This window comes from Amblyomma americanum, chromosome 11 (genome assembly GCF_052857255.1).
Source record: "Amblyomma americanum isolate KBUSLIRL-KWMA chromosome 11, ASM5285725v1, whole genome shotgun sequence".
Taxonomy (NCBI): domain Eukaryota; kingdom Metazoa; phylum Arthropoda; class Arachnida; order Ixodida; family Ixodidae; genus Amblyomma; species Amblyomma americanum.
In genome coordinates this window covers 85,045,342-85,062,740 of record NC_135507.1, presented here as the reverse complement: position 1 = coordinate 85,062,740, position 17,399 = coordinate 85,045,342, and the positions used below count along the sequence as shown (strand labels likewise).

The 17,399-nt window shown below is 47.7% G+C and overlaps 2 protein-coding genes across 2 annotated transcripts in view; one reads left to right on the top strand and one right to left on the bottom strand.

Moving 5' to 3' along the window:
• Window positions 1-1,338: 1,338 nt before the first annotated feature.
• Window positions 1,339-2,944, top strand: Calr (calreticulin). Its single transcript, XM_077644661.1, has 2 exons — window positions 1,339-1,497; window positions 1,613-2,944. The coding sequence occupies exons 1-2, from the start codon at window positions 1,410-1,412 to the stop codon at window positions 2,752-2,754; spliced, it is 1,230 nt and encodes a 409-aa protein (XP_077500787.1). The 5' UTR covers window positions 1,339-1,409; the 3' UTR covers window positions 2,755-2,944.
• Abcd3 (ATP binding cassette subfamily D member Pmp70) overlaps window positions 2,817-17,399 on the bottom strand; it is a 27,922-nt gene continuing 13,339 nt past the window's right edge. The window contains exons 8-16 of the mRNA XM_077644657.1: window positions 16,347-16,600; window positions 14,472-14,611; window positions 12,992-13,263; window positions 12,127-12,221; window positions 9,368-9,509; window positions 8,383-8,484; window positions 6,678-6,851; window positions 5,939-6,100; window positions 2,817-3,106 (exon numbers count right to left, since the gene is read on the bottom strand). Coding sequence (XP_077500783.1) covers window positions 3,029-3,106; window positions 5,939-6,100; window positions 6,678-6,851; window positions 8,383-8,484; window positions 9,368-9,509; window positions 12,127-12,221; window positions 12,992-13,263; window positions 14,472-14,611; window positions 16,347-16,600 — 1,419 coding nt within the window. The 3' untranslated portion in view covers window positions 2,817-3,028. The remainder of the gene's footprint in view (window positions 3,107-5,938; window positions 6,101-6,677; window positions 6,852-8,382; window positions 8,485-9,367; window positions 9,510-12,126; window positions 12,222-12,991; window positions 13,264-14,471; window positions 14,612-16,346; window positions 16,601-17,399) is intronic.

Sequence of the window (17,399 nt, the reverse complement as noted above, 5' to 3'; positions counted from 1 at the left end):
AAATTCCGTTTCGTTACACCGCCCACTCCCAGATAAACACGAATCAAAGTGGTCTAGTGCACGCGATGATGTCAAGGACTGCACAATCACACCGAATCCTCGGCACGTAACGCGCCCAAATGCTGGCGTGTACTGCACTACGCCCATCGCAAACATGAAACCGCACTGCATGGAACTGATTGACAGCAGCAGACTCGTTTATTAACTTCTCGTACGCTGACGGAAGATTGCAAACAAATATTTGGTTCGCCATGTTCACTACGTGAAGACGTCTGCCATTTGTACCACTTTTCCCACGCACTTCGCACCTTAACCGAAGCAAGCACCGCCTGTCAACGAAGGCAGTGTTTGGCGAGGTAGTCCCCAAAATGAGCTATTTCGAGTCGTTAGATTTGGCTGCTGACCAGACAAGCTCGTGAGGCAACATTTGGTCCAACAGGCGCGACTCATACATCGAGACGCGCTCTTGCTCGTGTCATTTCATCCCTAGAGTGTGGAATCTACACTATTCTTCGATGTTAGATCATTAGGGAAAAGTGAACTTCGTGCAAGAAAACGCTCTGCGAATGCGGCACGTATGCTGGCTTCCTAAAAGAACGGCGGGCAGTATTCGGCCAGTGCGCGATTTGACACTTCCTTGCTGCGCGCCACCAAGGGCGAGTGAACGGAGGAAGTGAAAGGAGACGCTGAGAAGACAATCCAAGCAAAAAAAAAAAAAAAGCAGATCGAACATGAATTGCTGTACAGAGGATAGGCTAAGAAACAAGGCCTAGGCTGCGTCCATACCTTATGGTGCATGTAAAGCGCGCAGAAATTAACAAAGAAAACAAAAGCATTCTTCCTTGTCCACAACCCGGTTACTAGTTGGAGTAAGACAACACGTGTCAAGCCCTCAGAAATCCAGCACTTCACGCGTTCAGTCCAAACCGAAGCGCACACGCAGGCCAGGTTGATGATGTCACCACCCGACGTCACATGTGAGAACACTCGACCAAAGGTAGCAAAAACCACAAAGATGGTTTATTGTCCTAGCGGTAGTGGGCAAAACTACAATAAAAACTCTTGTATTATCAAAATTTTTTTTGACTGTTCGTTTTAAATAAATATAATTGTAATAAAAATTTTATATGAACACAGAAGGCATTATTCATATGTTGCAAATAGTAACGAAAAAATTGTTTTATGCTTGTTAGGTTGCGGAGCTTCAAAGTGGTCTGCGCTACCCGTGCGGCATCGACCCTCGGGCGAGCCTCACAGCGTGGTGGGGCAGGATTGGCCGGCGTCCGTGCGCCAATGAGAAGTATACATCTGGAGCGTCACGTGCCCAACCGGCTTTGATTTACTAGCGCTGTTCAGTGCAGGAGCCGGGTCTTTGAGCGTGGTCGTCTGCGGAACGTAGGTTGTCCAAAATGCGGCTTCTCTGCATTTTGCTGCCCATTGTGGGCTTAGTAGCAGCCGATCCCACCGTTTACTTCAAAGAAGAGTTCAACGATGGAGGTGAGTAGTCAGCGCGAGAGCTTTTCCCTACCACTCGTTCTTTTTTTCTTCGGCGGTCCGCCATCCGTGTCGCTTGGCGTCCTTTGCTGATGTGTACTTCTCGCTCCGAACGCAGACGGCTGGAAGAGCCGGTGGGTCGAGTCTACGAAGGGCGACAACCTGGGCAAGTTTGTGCTGTCCGCGGGCAAGTTCTACGGTGACGCTGAGAAGAGCAAGGGTCTGCAGACGTCCGAAGATGCACGGTTCTACGGCATCTCCTCCAAGTTCGAGCCCTTCTCCAACGAGGGCAAGACGCTGGTGGTGCAGTTCACCGTCAAGCACGAGCAGAACATTGACTGCGGCGGCGGCTACGTGAAGCTCTTCGACTGCAGCCTGGACCAGACGCAGATGCACGGCGAGTCCCCGTACAAGATCATGTTCGGCCCGGACATCTGCGGGCCCGGCACCAAGAAGGTCCACGTCATTTTCAACTACAAGGGCAAGAACCACCTCATCAACAAGGAGATCCGCTGCAAGGACGACGTGTTCACCCACCTGTACACGCTGATCGTGAAGCCCGACAACACGTACGTGGTCAAGATCGACAACGAGGTCGCCGAGAAGGGCGAGCTCGAGAGCGACTGGTCCTTCCTGCCCCCCAAGAAGATCAAGGACCCCGAGGCCAAGAAGCCCGAGGACTGGGACGACCGCGCCAAGATCGACGACCCGGAGGACAAGAAGCCCGAGGACTGGGACAAGCCCGAGTACATCCCGGACCCGGACGCCACCAAGCCCGAGGACTGGGACGACGACATGGACGGCGAGTGGGAGCCCCCGCAGATCAACAACCCCGAGTACAAGGGTGAGTGGAAACCCAAGCAGATCGACAACCCGGCCTACAAGGGCGCCTGGGTGCACCCCGAGATCGACAACCCCGAGTACACGGCGGACCCCAAGCTGTACCACTTCCCCGAGCTGTGCACCATCGGCTTCGACCTGTGGCAGGTGAAGTCTGGCACCATCTTCGACAACCTGCTCATCACCGACGACGAGGAGTACGCGCGCGTGCACGGCGAGGAGACGTGGGCCGCCCTCAAGGACGAGGAGAAGAAGATGAAGGAGAAGCAGGAGGAGGAAGAGGACGCCAAGAGCAAGAAGGAGGACGACGCCAAGGACGAGGACGAGTTCGAAGACGAAGAGAAGGAAGAGGACAAGAAGGAAGACGAGGAGACCACCGCGGCGCCCGAGGACGACGACCACAAGCACGAGGAACTGTGAGGGTGGCCACCGCTGGTCGGGACTCTTTTTGTACAGGCATCTCTCATTTTTTTGTTTATTTCTCTCTCATCCGTGGTTTTCTCATGTTTTTCTCTCCCCCACCCCCACCCCCCATTGTGGTGCAGCAAAGAGAAATGGTTGATTTAAAGATTTATTAATAAAAACAAAAAGACAGGCTCTCTCCTGGTTACATGGCGTCCCCAGTCTCTTTTATTCCTCGCTACTACACCACACTGTACAACTGGCTTGGCGAAAGGCACTCTCGGCTGCTCTGCTAGGAGCCAAACTCCTGCGTGTCTGGGGTGATGGGCTTGAACTCGTAGCTTCCCCGTCCGTCCATGTACAGGCAGTACTGCGCACAAAAAAAGACAGGCATGGTATCACATTTCCACGCTTTACGTGGCTGCAAATGGGTCTTGGCAACTAGCTTATTTCAAACTCAGATGCTTCCTGTACACTTCTGCCTATAAGCATGGTAAGTACACTCAAATGTAGGGCAGCAAGTCCACTGTCTCCATCTTCCCCCATTGCACTTGTGAACAACAGATTTGAATACGGCAGCACAGATGGCCTGTTTGGTTTGGCGGACTGTGTGCACGCATGCGGCTAAGGATTTCCCAGCCCTGCATGATTCTTGCACTAAATGGCACACTGTGTGCAACTTTGACACTGCACACTCCTTGCCTGAAAGGATTTGTAGAGCAGGGAGGTGCTATGGATGTGTTAGTGCCTCAAAGATCCTCCGCATAGGCAATGCACTACACTGGTCCTCCAACAAGGAAGACCTCTGCACTGCCAGGACATGTTATGCCAGCCTATAAGCCAAGAAGAGGGTGCCACAACTACTGACAACCTAAGCGAGACAAGCCTCCTTTCTTTTGCCATTTTTTTTTCTGTTCTTGTCTGCTCCCCATTATTTTTTAAGCCAGATGCGCCAACTCTACGAAAGCTATGAATTTTAGGGCATAAGCTTTTCTTGTCTCGTGAGTGGCATGGACTGAAGTTGTCCACATGAACTGTCTATCATAAGCTATATGGTAATTAAAAAAAAATTAAAAATGGAAGAAGTAGAGGAAAGGGAAAGGCTTTAGCTGACTGAAGTGCAATCCTGTAATTTTTTAAATGGTGCAAGGGCAACTTGAACAAAGAACACCCTGGCACAATGTGGAGTCGCCCATTTTCCAAGAAGTCCACACAAGGGGAGGATGCGTGAACCACTAGACCAGTGCTGCAGTACAAGTTGCATAACCCAAGCAGTTTCTTCGAGGTTCACTCATGCTACTGGAGTGCTGCACCCTCAGCCTTTATTATCAACAGCAGAAGTGATCTCTAAGGCTAAATAATTATCACGTAAATCACCCCATCAAAGGGTCCATACCTTGTCAGCAGGAACCCGTTTCCTGGTACTACAAACACAGATGCAAGCAGCACGGTGATTAGCAAGTTATCTTTAGAAAAGGCTGCAGTAAATAATTCCATCATCAAAGAAACAAAAATATCCATGTTAGCATATATTAATTCATATGGCAGTTATTTTTATTTCCTTTCAAGTTCCTTTTGCTTTCATGCACATTTCCTTATTCAGCGACACTTCATTTATTTGCAGCTGGACTTGGACACACTTAACAGCAAATTACTGGAGGAAGGATGCCTAAGCACTTAAGTGACACTCTCTTAACAAGTGTCTTGTTATTGCAAGACTGCAATTTGGTTCTTAAAACATATATAATCCTATAGAAGCCAATGGCACACACTTCTCAGTGTCTTTTTACAGATGCCAGAAAAAGTACCTGCAAAAATTCTGTGCAAACTTTGTCATCACACTGTATAATAAAAGCCCTTCCTTATCGGCATTTTATTTCTTACAGAATTCGGGAGTGGGGGTGTGAAAAATTGGGCAACATCTATATAATTTTTAGCTGAAATTTGGGTACAAATGGTTATTCAACAAATTTTCATAACTTGGGTTTTTTTACGTCATTTTTTTTTTTTGCAGTAAAAGGCAATTTACTACATGAGCTTGTTTCTTGCATGGGGTGGCATGAATGCTGTTTTTTTTGCTCAATCTTTTCGTAAAAAAATACAGAAGTAGCCTGTAGCTCTAGATAACTTTTTTAACTCTTCCATTTATTACCATCACTTCGTTGTATGCATTACAATCTCCCATGCAGCACATTCCTGTGGATGCCTGCCTTTGTGCACTGCGAAAATATTCATTCCATGTCGCAGCAACCATTTTAAACACACAAGCTGAAGCAGGGCATTGTTAGTGTGAATAGCGCTTGATACTGATAAGACGTCTGGATCAGTACTTTTGTTTTGGCCGCTTGTTTCTAGAAACATACAGTTCGAACTAAAGGTGTCCACCCGGGGGGGGGGTTCATAGCTTGATTTTCGGATAACTCGGGCATTGCTGAAGACCACAAGCGGTCTAATTTAGAAAACATAAAAGGGCAATGTTTGCCTATTTATCTTTATTTGAAATCCGTGGCGGTGAAATTTCGATGGAGGCGAAATTCTAGAGGCCCGTGTGCTGTGCGATGTCAGTGCACGTTAAAGAACCCCAGGTGGTCGAAATTTCCGGAGCCCTTCACTACGGCGTCTCTCATAGCCTGAGTCGCTTTGGGACGTTAAACCCCATAAACCAAACCAAATCTTTATTTGAAATATTTTTCTCACACTGAACAGATACTCAATTTCATATCAGAAGCGGGCCCTTACATGTGTGTGGAGCGCCCGTTGGGAGGGTAGAAAAGGGAGAGGCAGAATTAGGAGACGTAGAGTAATAATAGAATATCTGAAGCCATTTTTTCGGAAACATTTGCATTTTTAAAAAATATTCTTGCACCCCTACTAAATTGCACGAACGATGCTTGTAAAATGGAAGAGCGCATTAAACCAGCAGATAATTACAAACATTAAAGCTTGCTGCTGTGAAGCCATTAATCTTTAAAAAAAATTGTAAAGAATATCTCCTAGATTCTGCACTGCAAGAAATCGTGGGAGTAGCTCTATCACAGCCTTGCCCCCTAATCCCCAATGAGCGTGTTCACTTCTGGCCCACATGTCCTTGACACAGGCAGATCTGGACAATGTGCTCTTTGGTCATGCTGAAAGTCCAAGCTTTTTAGACATGGCATGCTGTAATGGAAATAACTGCTGCGGAACCACTTGTGTGACCCACCTCGTGGTACTTCCACAGGGACTTGCGGTGTGACACTGTGAAGAGGGTGATGCCGGCCTGTCGGCAATACTGGTACATGGAGCCCTCCACGTCCACGCTCACCGCACTCGTGCACTCGTCCAGGATGGCAAACTGCGGCTGCCGGTAGAATAGCCGGGCCATCTGCGCCCACAGAGCGGTTGTTCCCATTACAGGACACCATTAGGGTACACTGCTCTTTGGAACAAGCTGCTGGGCTTCTCAGTAACCCTTTCTCGTGAAGAAGACGCAGTGTTGGAAACACGCACAAACCTGTTTCTCATGCACTACTATTGCACTAGACACTGGAAAAAAAACTCATCTCACATAATCCAAGCCAGGCCCCTGCTGGAGATCTTAGATTTGTAAAGAATGGACCATCTTCACTGCAGGAACCATTACCTGCCCCTCAGTGCATGACAATGGCTGCCAATACCATCGGTGTGGAAATAGCTACACTAGTAGCAATATGTGGGCAAGCTGCTATGACAGGAAAAAATGGCAATATCTGTGGGAGTTGAAGTTGATGCCCACCACACGATTTCCCAAATGTTGCAACTTGGCCAGTTCACTCCCGAGGAAGAGTTACTGCTTCTTCAATGTGCCGGGTTTCCTTCATGTGACATTCAAACCTCCAGGTCCCAGCAGCTTTGCCTTAGCAAGCACCTAAGTGGTGCTTGCTGCCCCTCTTCCATCAGGGAGATGAGTGCCAACAACTGACCGCAATACGCTGCTTCTCTCCGCCGCTGAGGATGTCCATCCAGTCCTGGATGGTGTCCCAGCCACGCTCACGCTCCAGCATGTAGTCCAGCTGCACCAGGTGCAGGAAGCGGGCCAGCTGCTCGTCCGTCACACCCTTGCGCAGCATGTCCAGGTGCGTGTCAGGGTAGATCACCTGCAAAGCCATCAGAGGAGTCACTCATTCCGGTCACATCTGAACCTGTATACAGGCGCAAAGAAAGAGCAAAGAGAAAGAAAGAACTCAGAAAGGAAGAAAAAGTTTAGACAGTGCATTCTCTAATACAACAGCGCACAAAGCACAAAAAAAGTAGGGTCCACACACATGGAATAGCTGAGCACTATATATGGTCACCATACAGGGGCATAGCCAGGGGGGTGGCTTATGGGGCTCAGCTCCCCCCCCCCCGCCCCCCTAAATTTTTCCGTAGTGTCATGCACCGCCGACCAAAACAACCAATGGCGCTGGAAATCATGCTGGATTTTCTCTACCATGTCGTTCTCACTCTCGAAAAGACATTTTGGCGTGAACATTGAGAGCACGGGCTGGATTTCGTGGCAACACCCATGCACCTGATGTCACAAAACGTAAGGAGCCCCATACGAGCACAAAGTTTCAAGGGCGTTTTGATGACGAGAAGGCTCGTCGCAGCATCACGCGGCGGCAGCGGAATCTACGGAGCACATGAATTTCAATTCCGAAACTTTATGGATATAAATTTCTCATAAACTTTGTCCTTTAGATAGCGAAGCAGCAAAAATCACTGGCAGTAAAAAGCTATGTTCCTTCAGGTCCATAAATGCGTGATTAGGAAAACTTATGACAGTTCATTACCTTTTAAAACCGCATCACGATCAATGTTACCGTGCGTATAAGAAAATTACGACGACCTCAATAACCAATTTTTACTGACCTTGCTCATTGCAAGCACGGCCCACGTGGTGTTTCCCAACAACACACTCGGATATTGGCTAGTTCAACTTGCCGCATCACCTGTGGCCTTCATTTATCCTTTTCTTGCCTTTTTAGCTACCTGCTTTTACTTCTTTTTTGAAACAAAGCAATACCCTTCTTTAATTTTGAATGCAGAATAATTGTTGTTGCTGTGCAGGCAGCTAAAATTCACATTCGTTTTGATTTCTGCATTCTTCCTCTGTTATTCTACCCATATGGTGCTGTCGCAACCACAGTATGGCACAAATATGTATCGTGATTTCTTCGAGCACAGTTTTGATCTTGCCTGGATCGTCTTTCTTTCTATGCATACAGTTTACTATCTGTGATTGTGCAACATGTTTATTTGCCTTGTTTGATGCATTATATTCAAGAACTTTTGCTTAGATTTGTAGATTTATTTAAATAGATGTTTAAATATCTTATTGTATATAATATATATTTAAATCTCTATCTTAAATAGATATTTAGACAGATATTTAAATACCTTGTTGCCTGGTTTTGTGTATACATGCAGTAAACTTTTTTTCCGGGGAGGCTTTTTTGCCTTTCATCAAGCTGTACCTTCCTCATCTGTGGTATTCCATTGCATATCCGTATTTGTAACGTATGTTTAATTTCAAAACTCAGCAACACCGTGCACTTTCCACGTCCCACGCTAAGCAAACATTTAAGGCTTGCCTCCTTGTGGCCAACTGGCTGAAGCACCAGCAAATAAGTTCCATGCACCCACCTGATCTCTGAGGGTCCCCAGTGTCATGTAGGGCCGCTGGGGGATGTAGAACAGCTTCTCCTTGGCAGGCTTCACCAGCGTGCCACCAAACATGGGCCACAGCTGCGCAAATGTGCACACATGACAATGTTCTCACCACGTGGGCACTGGCCTTCCCCAGCCTCTTCCCAGACAGTGGAGGAAGGTTTCACATAGGCCTTTCCACCATACAGAAGCCAGCACAAGCTACAAAACCCAAAGGTGAAGAAGAACACAAACTCTCCAGAGCTGCTATTCTGCCTAGTTAGTATTATTATCATTGTAATCATCAGCCTGAATAAGCCCACTGCAAGACAAGAGAATCTGCCAAATGTCTACAAATAACCACCCTGTCCTGTGCCAGCTGCAGCAAACTTCTTTATTTTATCTGCCCACCCAACTTTCTTGCCACCCCCTGCTACGCATGCCATCTCTTGGAATCCACTCCGTTACCTTTACGGACCAGCGGTTATCTTGCCTTCGCATCACATGCCCTGCCCAAGCCCATTTCTTCCTCTTGATTTAGACTAGCATGTCATTAACAAGCGTTTGTTCCCTGGCCCACTCTGCCCTCTTCCCATTTCTTAACGTTACACCCATCACTTTCCTTTCCATAGCTCACTGCAGTTAAAAGTAAAAAGAAAAATTCTTCCCCACAAGCGTGTAGAATAGCCGCAGGCTACTGGTTAGATCCATAAAGCAAACATAAAATTGCAACCACACCATATCATCACTGATGTCTTGCTTGTCCTGCCTCTGTTGATGGTGCCATACTTTGACTCCGACAGTAAGTTGACTCCCCGAACTTCGGATTTTCAAATTAAAAAAAATAGGTCGACTTACAATCACGTAAATACGGTATATGCTGCTGAAAGAACAAGAAAGCAAGGTCACTGATCAAGAAACACTTGATGTCATGCAACCCCGACCAAGACAAAGCAGATCGGCAAGAGGAAAGCGGACTCACCTCTCCGAGGATGCGGAATAGGGAGCTCTTTCCACAGCCATTGGGACCACAGACGAGCACGTTGACGCCAGACCTGACTTCGATGGACAGGTCGTCAACCAGCACGTCTCCATTGGGCGTCACCAGAGGCACATTCTGGAAACTGAAGACAGCAGCCACTGTGAGCAGCACCGCCAAAATAGCTTGCAAAACAAGATGTAGTGCGCAATGACAGAGATGGCCCGCATCTTGACCTGCACCACGGTGGCTCAGCTTGGTTACAGAGACTGGGGGCATCCTCGCTGTGGCAGCCACATTTTGATGGAGGCAAAGCACAAAAGACACTCGTGTGCTGTGTGACGATACCGGTGCAAATGAACCCTTTCAGACAAGCTGATGATGAAGATGTATTTTTATGGCGCAAGGGCAGCTTTTTGGCCAAAGGGCGCCATGGCACAAGGTAGTTGTCACTGCACAAGATGGGGTCAAAGACCCATTTCCCAAGCATTTCACCCTAAATAAGCCGAGCACCAGACCAGGGGAAAGCTTGTACCCATTGTATCACCGGTGGGTACCCGGCGGCACTGGGGATCGAACCCCGCACCTCCCGCATGCAAGGCGGCTGCTCAGACCACTAGGCCAACGCTGCGGTCCCTTTCGGACAAGCATTATGTTCTACTATAACAAAAAAAAAAAAATCTGAAGATTTGAGTGTGTATATTTCAAACCCATTATTTCAAACAATAACATGAATGGCCCAAAAACTTTAGGAATTCATGCACACCGCCCACTTTTATGCTCACGGAAATTGAGGCCTATTCTTTGAAAGAAAAATACATAAAAGCTGTTTCTGCACAAAAACTCAGCTACAGTGTCCTTTAATAAAATATTCCACTGCATGCACGAATAAAAGGGTTTTACCACCAGACAGCACTTCCTGGGCACACTAACAATTCGCAACATCCATCTTTACTTCTTGTTTTGAAAAGCAATCCTTTTTTCTGGGCATGAATTGGCCCCATCATTCCGTCCAGGAGAGATTTCAAATCAACTTTGTGAAGACAGCTTTAGATGGTTCGGAAAAAATTTTGAAAAGTCTTACGCATAACTGTAGATGCCGTGCTATAAAGGATTAAAAAACACAGGTGGCTGAGGTTATTCCGTAGCCCTCCACTATGGTGACTCTCTCAATCTTCCTTTTTCCCCTCATTTCTTCATCCCTTACTTCACAATACAGGCACAGTCTTTGTTCTCCTCAAAAAACGATTTTATATTATTCCTTCAATCCATATTTTTAGTTCAGAAGTTGTAGAAATTGCATGAGACAGCAGGAACAGATGTATAGCACAGACTATGCAGTTATGCGTGAAATATGAGATAAAAGTTTCTTGCTTTTTACTCCTGCCTGCCAGTTCGGGCTGTGTCTACTGACAGCGCACTGCCACCATCAGACATGATCCCGAATACAAACAAGTGCAGCAGCTAACACCCAGGCAGCATGTTGGTCACCAAGTCCGAGACAGTAGCATAGGCTACCATGTGGCACTTGTTGGCACTAGGCGCAAATGGTGCATTCACTGGTTGCTTCCACCTACATCACCTTGCAGCACAGGTGCAATTTTGCGGCACTGAAACGCTGTCCCGAAAAGCGCCACTTTTTCTCCATGAGCCACGACGGTGATGACCACTGCCGCCAGGTAGAAATATGGAAACTCCGCGTAGTATCATAGGGCTGGAGATTCTACAAATCCCAGAATGGCATCTCCTGATTGGCCAATGGGTGTCTCCGCACTAAACATTGGCACTAGCATTTTGGTGCCCTACGTGTGCCACTGGCTGCTGTGTGAATTAGGCACTTGTGAGTCTGGGCTCCTTCAGTCTGACAGTGTCAGTGCACACATAACTACACTTTACTCTGTCAAGAGGTTGTGGGCACCTGCCCTGCAGCCCCCTGTGTTTGCTTTTCCATGAGGCACCGTGCAGCAGCATCCTCACCTCGAGGAGGAACGCACTCTCCTGTCAGTTACATTAACTGGCAAGAAAGGGCTCCAGCATCGCTGCGCGAGAGACTGCTTGAAGCCCGCGCGCGGGAGAGGGGCATGAGGCTCTTCGGCTGGGATCGTCGGCGCGAGCGGACGTGTCGCCCACGGCTCCGCTCTTCCCCGGTGGGGCTAGCAAGCGGCGGGGAGACTGGCTCCCGTACTTGTCCCGTCCAGGGGCGCGGAGGATCCCTTGCCCTAGCGCGGGCGAACATTCACTCGGAACCTTGCTGGTGAGTCGGACGCCCTTGATTCATTAGCGTACCTTGTTGCTAGCTGGCGTTATTGTTGCTGCAGCAATAAATGCCTGTTTGTGTCAGCCAATGTGTTGTTCCTTTGTTTCCTCAGAGCAAGGGCCGCCGTGGTTGGCGTGTGCTCGGTAGCGTACGCGATCACGGGGTGGGGTCCGGCAGCTTTCAACCGTGTCAGCCACGATTAAGCGGGGAGAAACTATATATCTCCTCAATTCAACCCCACAAGGTAGGAAACTGGCTGAAATGGAAGCTTCATATGCAGAAACCGACATCTGGATGTTACCCTAGACTGAAATCATATGATAAACCTCCCAACACAGCTGGTAGAAAGTGCTTCCTACTGATCTGCTGAAGTACATGACAGCTGGAATTGTTTTGAGACCCTTGTGTGGATTTTGGTTCACTCGTGTCCCACCCATTGCAGGTAAATGTGTTGACCCCGGGAAAGGGCAAGGTGAAATGTGCACAAGCCAGACTTGGCACTTACCGGATGACGTTGTCACGTGTGATCATGCGACCAGCACCCGGCACCAGCTCCATGCGACGCCGAGGCTTAGATGTGTCACTGGATTCGCTGGCTTCCTGCAAGCATCCAAGCCAGCCTTCTCACACACTTTGCTCTCAGACTTGCCCAAAGGGTGGAAAAACACGAAAACATTACCCACAAGCCAAGGTCGCTTGCAAGCTAGTAGCAACACCAGATAAACAGCTCTCTTTCTACACCTGACACCTCTGGTTTGTTAAGGGAAACACTGCCTGGTTATAAAAACACACCAAGGATTACCACAAAGACTAGGCCAAAGAATCATAATTCAGGTCAGCCCTTCTGCCTTTCTTTGTATGTTAACCTCTCTCTCTCTCTTTTTTCCAACCAAGTCAAAGTCCCAGCCCAACGCATCAGTTTCGGTGCCCACGATTGCGGGTTTTGCGGTTTACTGTGGCAAAAGTGCGAGTTATGGGCACTCCACAATTCACAGGGGCCCTGACAACGCAAGTATATATTTATGTAGGGCATTCATTCCAACAGGGCAGGTTATCATGTTTTCAGCATCTCTACAGTTGCACTGCGACGTCAGTGTGCACACTGAAAGTGAGAACTTTTATTATATTTGTGTCAATGCACTGTGCCAGCTGACAAACAGCACTTTAGCCAGCTGAGGCTGATTAGAAGGTCCCATGACAGCAAGAAAGCTCTCCTGGACCATAAGAGAAAGAAGCAAATTCAGCATGCTGTCACGCAGTGGTTCACAGTGCAGTTTTCCAGCTTGTACTCCAGACTAGAACCTGAAAGAACTGTCAAGTGCTGTCATGCGATTTGAACACTTGAAGGCTGAACTGGGAACCCGGCTCACCTCTGCGGGCACCGCGAGCATGGAGCGGACATAGTGTCCCCGGGCCAGGTCGTGCAGCACATGGCGCAGCTGGGACACACGAGCGGTGAAGCCGGCCAGGCGGGTCATCTCACGGCCGGCCAGCACCACCCGGCCCACCGACTCGGCGAGCTTGACCAGCATGCGACCGCTCTTGTAGTACTCTTCCAGACGCAGGTTGTGGTCCAGCTGCATTCGCTGACCCGCCATGAACGGACGGCTGATGAGCAAGTAGCCCACCACCGTCGCCAGGTCTGCAAAAAGCCAGCCAAAGGAAGAGGGCGAGAAGGCCACGGCTGAAGTACACATGCACACAGATACACCTCCCCTCATTTCAATTCTCCCTGCCCAGCATCCACAGCTGCAGCCACAACAGTGTAGTGCGCACTACTTTCTTCAACGTGACAGTCCTTTACGTGTTAGGTAAAATGCATCGCACCTTCAACTCTGTAACAGCCCTCAACACTGCTCTCCAGGCAGAAGTGGCAACCCACACTCAAGTAACAGGGCCTGGTTGGTCAAGTAACTGGAACAGGTTGGAAAAGCAGTTAGGCTATCATGAACTCCCGCGACAAGCTTCATGTAAAGTGCCAAGCAGACTGTGATTATGTTTATTGACACGTAAGCAACTAAGGCTCTCATGCACATGACGAAAGGTTAGAAAGAAAGTTATGCAATTAAAGGAGAGAAAAAGCAGGCAGGAGATAAAACCAAGCTGTTTAATAGGGGAACATCAGCAGAAAAAAAAATGGGCCAGGCACAGCCAAAACCTATGGTCAACATTGGCAAATGAATCGCTGAGCTGTAGTCGCACCGTCTTGAATACTATACACTACTACTATACCATACTATTCTTACTATACACAAAATACAAAACAAAATGTTTGCCCTTGTATTATCTGAAGAGAACTAAGAGCAAAAAGAAACAAAAAAGCAGAAAGTAAGAGTGTGATGATATTCAAAACTTCTAGTAGTTTGTGAATAGCATTTTTTATTTGGTTTGAAACACACTTTCACTATTCAAACTATTCGAACCTCTCTAGGCATTCAGAAATTTCGAATCTCTTGTTCATCTAAACTCTCATTGAAACATCGTGAGATTTCCAAACGGCAGTGTCTTGAACTTGTGACATGAGTTAACTTGCCTTTTCTTCATATAACTGACTGCCAGCACGTGGCAAAAGCCCGTGAATGACAACGCTAGGCCTTCATAAAATCAATGCACTGACGGCCGCGGGTCAGGAAACTAAGTACAGCCCCATGACACAGTCGACAACTGGCTGCAAACCTGACTGGCAGCGAACCTCTTGTTTTAGCTCACCACGATATAAGACGTGACGCGCACAGAAGCAGCCAACTTGTGGTGAATAACAGAAACGACAAAGTTGCAGCTAACTGCCCCGACCGGCAAGGTATCGTCACCAGTGAATTACTCAGCTTGCAGCAGGCAAAACAAGCTTACATTTTGCAACAATGTCGTCAACAATGCCCAGGGTGAAGCGGTACTCGAGGAAGTCCCGCAGATGCTGCACAAGTCGGCGGAATGAGTTGTCCAGCGTCCTTCGTTCCCGCTCATTACCCTGGTAGAAGGCAATCTCCTCACTGCAATGACACAAAGCCGGTGTGGTGGTGAGAAGCAGTCACCAGTTCGTGCAAGCCATGGGCTGAAATATAGGGAGCAGGGAACTCCACACTCGGGCACAGTGTAATACTGTGAAAGGAACGTTGCGCCACTCAGAGACTGGGCTGTCTCTCGTTCTCTCACACACACACATGCATGTGTGTGCATGTAAGTGCTGGTGACATCTGGCAACCAAAACAATAACTGAAAACATGCACTTGTTTCCTGTGGTGCTACCACTTATGCATTTTCAACACAGTGCACACACTTTATGATGCAACCCAGTGAAGTATACGTAATATGTTTATTGACATTGCAAGGTGCACTGCAGGAATCCTGCTCTCAAAGCCACCAGGTACCAGCACTGTACCCACCATCACCGATTCCATACATCCCAAACGCTCAAGTCCGCAGCAACACAAATGGCAGCCATCTCATGTCATATCTCAATTCTCTTCTGGACAGCAAGACAAACTGAGAATGTGCCACGCACAGCCTACACTGACACATGCTTCACCGGATGCTGCAAAGTCAATGCCACTTTTACATTAAAAGCGATTATCTCAAAGCATCACTTTTGCACACGAAAGTCAACCCTAAAATAGGGATACCGTGCACAGCTTTCCAGTGTTCTCGGGCTTGGCATCAACGACGATTATGACAGACAAAATCAAAAAGGGCACACATCAACCAAGGGTTTGGTCCACACTAAAAAAAAACTGGAGTCTTCCACAACGGCATGCCTCAGCGCCCAGCATTGCTTTGCTACATAAAAATGCTATTAACCAACTCCCTCTTTTTATCGTGCTCCTGCATGCAGTGCACCTCCACGCTGCATATCACTATGACATCAGCAACATGCCTTATGCTCCTTTTGGTAAATAAAGAAGCCTATGATGTCATGCAGCCAACTCTGACACTGAAGGGGCAGCAAGAGATTGCAATAAAAACAGAAATTAATTAAACAAACAGAGGACAGTTACAAGTGCCTAACAAGAATGTTTGGGCATTAGCTATGGTGTTACAGCAGAGGATCTTTCACAGATATATTGCGCTTCTTTTCTCGCAAATACGACAGCCGAAGATGAATCCGGACTTGCCCAGGACCGCAGTGATACTCTGAGGTGAACTTCTTTTGAAAGATCATTTGCAGCAGAGTCAGTTAACCTATATGCTTGTTCAGGCATTCATAATTTTACAACAGCGCAACACAACGAGGGCAAGAGCGAGAAGTGACGTAAAAACGGTGCTGAACTTACAATTATCTATATGCTGGTTAGTGCACACGAACTTGAACTTGAACCGTTATGTGAACACAATAGCACAAACCACCTTTGCAAGCTGAGGCTTGCTCTTGAAATGGCACAGCATCAGGTTTGCAGAGCCTCTTCCAAGCGCACATCCCTAAGAAGACACCTGCACCATTAAGCCACCCGTCACCTACTTTATGTCCGACTTCTCCTCTCATCACTTTGCCACCTGGCTAGATGGTGCCGTGGATGCCAATGGCGCAAAAACTGAGGAAAAAGCTAGTAAAAGCTTGGACTCTAAAAGAACTCTTTTGACGTGCTCTACCTGTTCACCCTGCCAGATTGAACTGGAGTACTTCACCTCCCCGCTTTGCCTGGTTCTCCGCTCATGACAGAACCAATAATAGGGGAATTGCCCTTCCAGCGTACTGTTCCGCCTTGTGACACGAGTGGATTATTCCCTCACCTATTGGTGATGAGGCGCGAGTTGACGTATCGCAGCTCGCCCTCGAGCTTCTGTTCCTCGATGGTCATGCGGCCCACGGGCCGCCGCATGCGTGTCAGGATGACCCCGGCGAACAGCAGGTACAGCAGCATGGCCCCCGGTGCCTCCTGGCCGATGGCTACCGACAGCCACCGCACGTACAGCACAATGTCCAGCAGCGGCTTGCTCAGATTCGAGTACAGGTCAGTCAGGCAGCCGCAGAACTTCTCCACGTCCTGCAAAGCAGCACAGGGACCACACATCAGCGGCTGAATTAAGTGCCTGCCTTGAAAGCAAAGGCGTTACGTTCGAGCCACCTCACTACTGCCACAACCAACCCTGCAACCAGCTCATTCTTGCGCAAACCAAGCTGTGCCGATGCATGACATAGGCGATCCTGATTCTTAGAAAATGTCAAAAAGAACATTCAGACATATCTAAGGATTCCTAATTGTGCTCCATCAACAAGACATCGTGAGGGGAGACTTAAGCTCTTTTTGAGGAAGCCAGACAATGGAAAGGGAATATAAATTCAGCAATGAAATGCCAAATAACACACATTTATTTATTCATTTATTTACTGTAATGCACACCCATGGCATGACAAAACGGCAGTACAGTGTTCTCTGACACAGCCACATAACACTGTCGTTTGAAATAAAAGGTACTCCAAGAAAGGTGCTGGCATCAAGTGTGTACTCTGGCTGGAGAGAATTCACTAAAAGCCAACATATTTTTTTCGTCAGGAAAATTTACGAAATCACACCAAACATGGACACTATTTTGAACAACAGTTCAGAACATACATATTTCACAAAAAAATTTAACATACAAGCCAACGGTGCTAAGTAACAAGAGAATGAAACAAAAGAGCGGAAAACAATAAAATACTATCACAGCAAGGCCACTATAACTAAAATAGGCACCAAACCACACATGCAAACCGTTCGATTATTTTTAAGTGCCCTTACTTCGAAGGAATCTTCTTCAAGAGTGTGACAACACAAAGCTTAGGCTTAAGCACATTGCAAGTTG

Bases quoted from the DNA above. Each gene is read 5' to 3' on its own strand.
- Calr (XM_077644661.1), top strand. From the start codon at position 1,410: ATGCGGCTTCTCTGCATTTTGCTGCCCATTGTGGGCTTAGTAGCAGCC. The intron at 1,498-1,612 runs GTGAGTAGTCAG...CTCCGAACGCAG, and splicing joins AGAAGAGTTCAACGATGGAG to ACGGCTGGAAGAGCCGGTGG.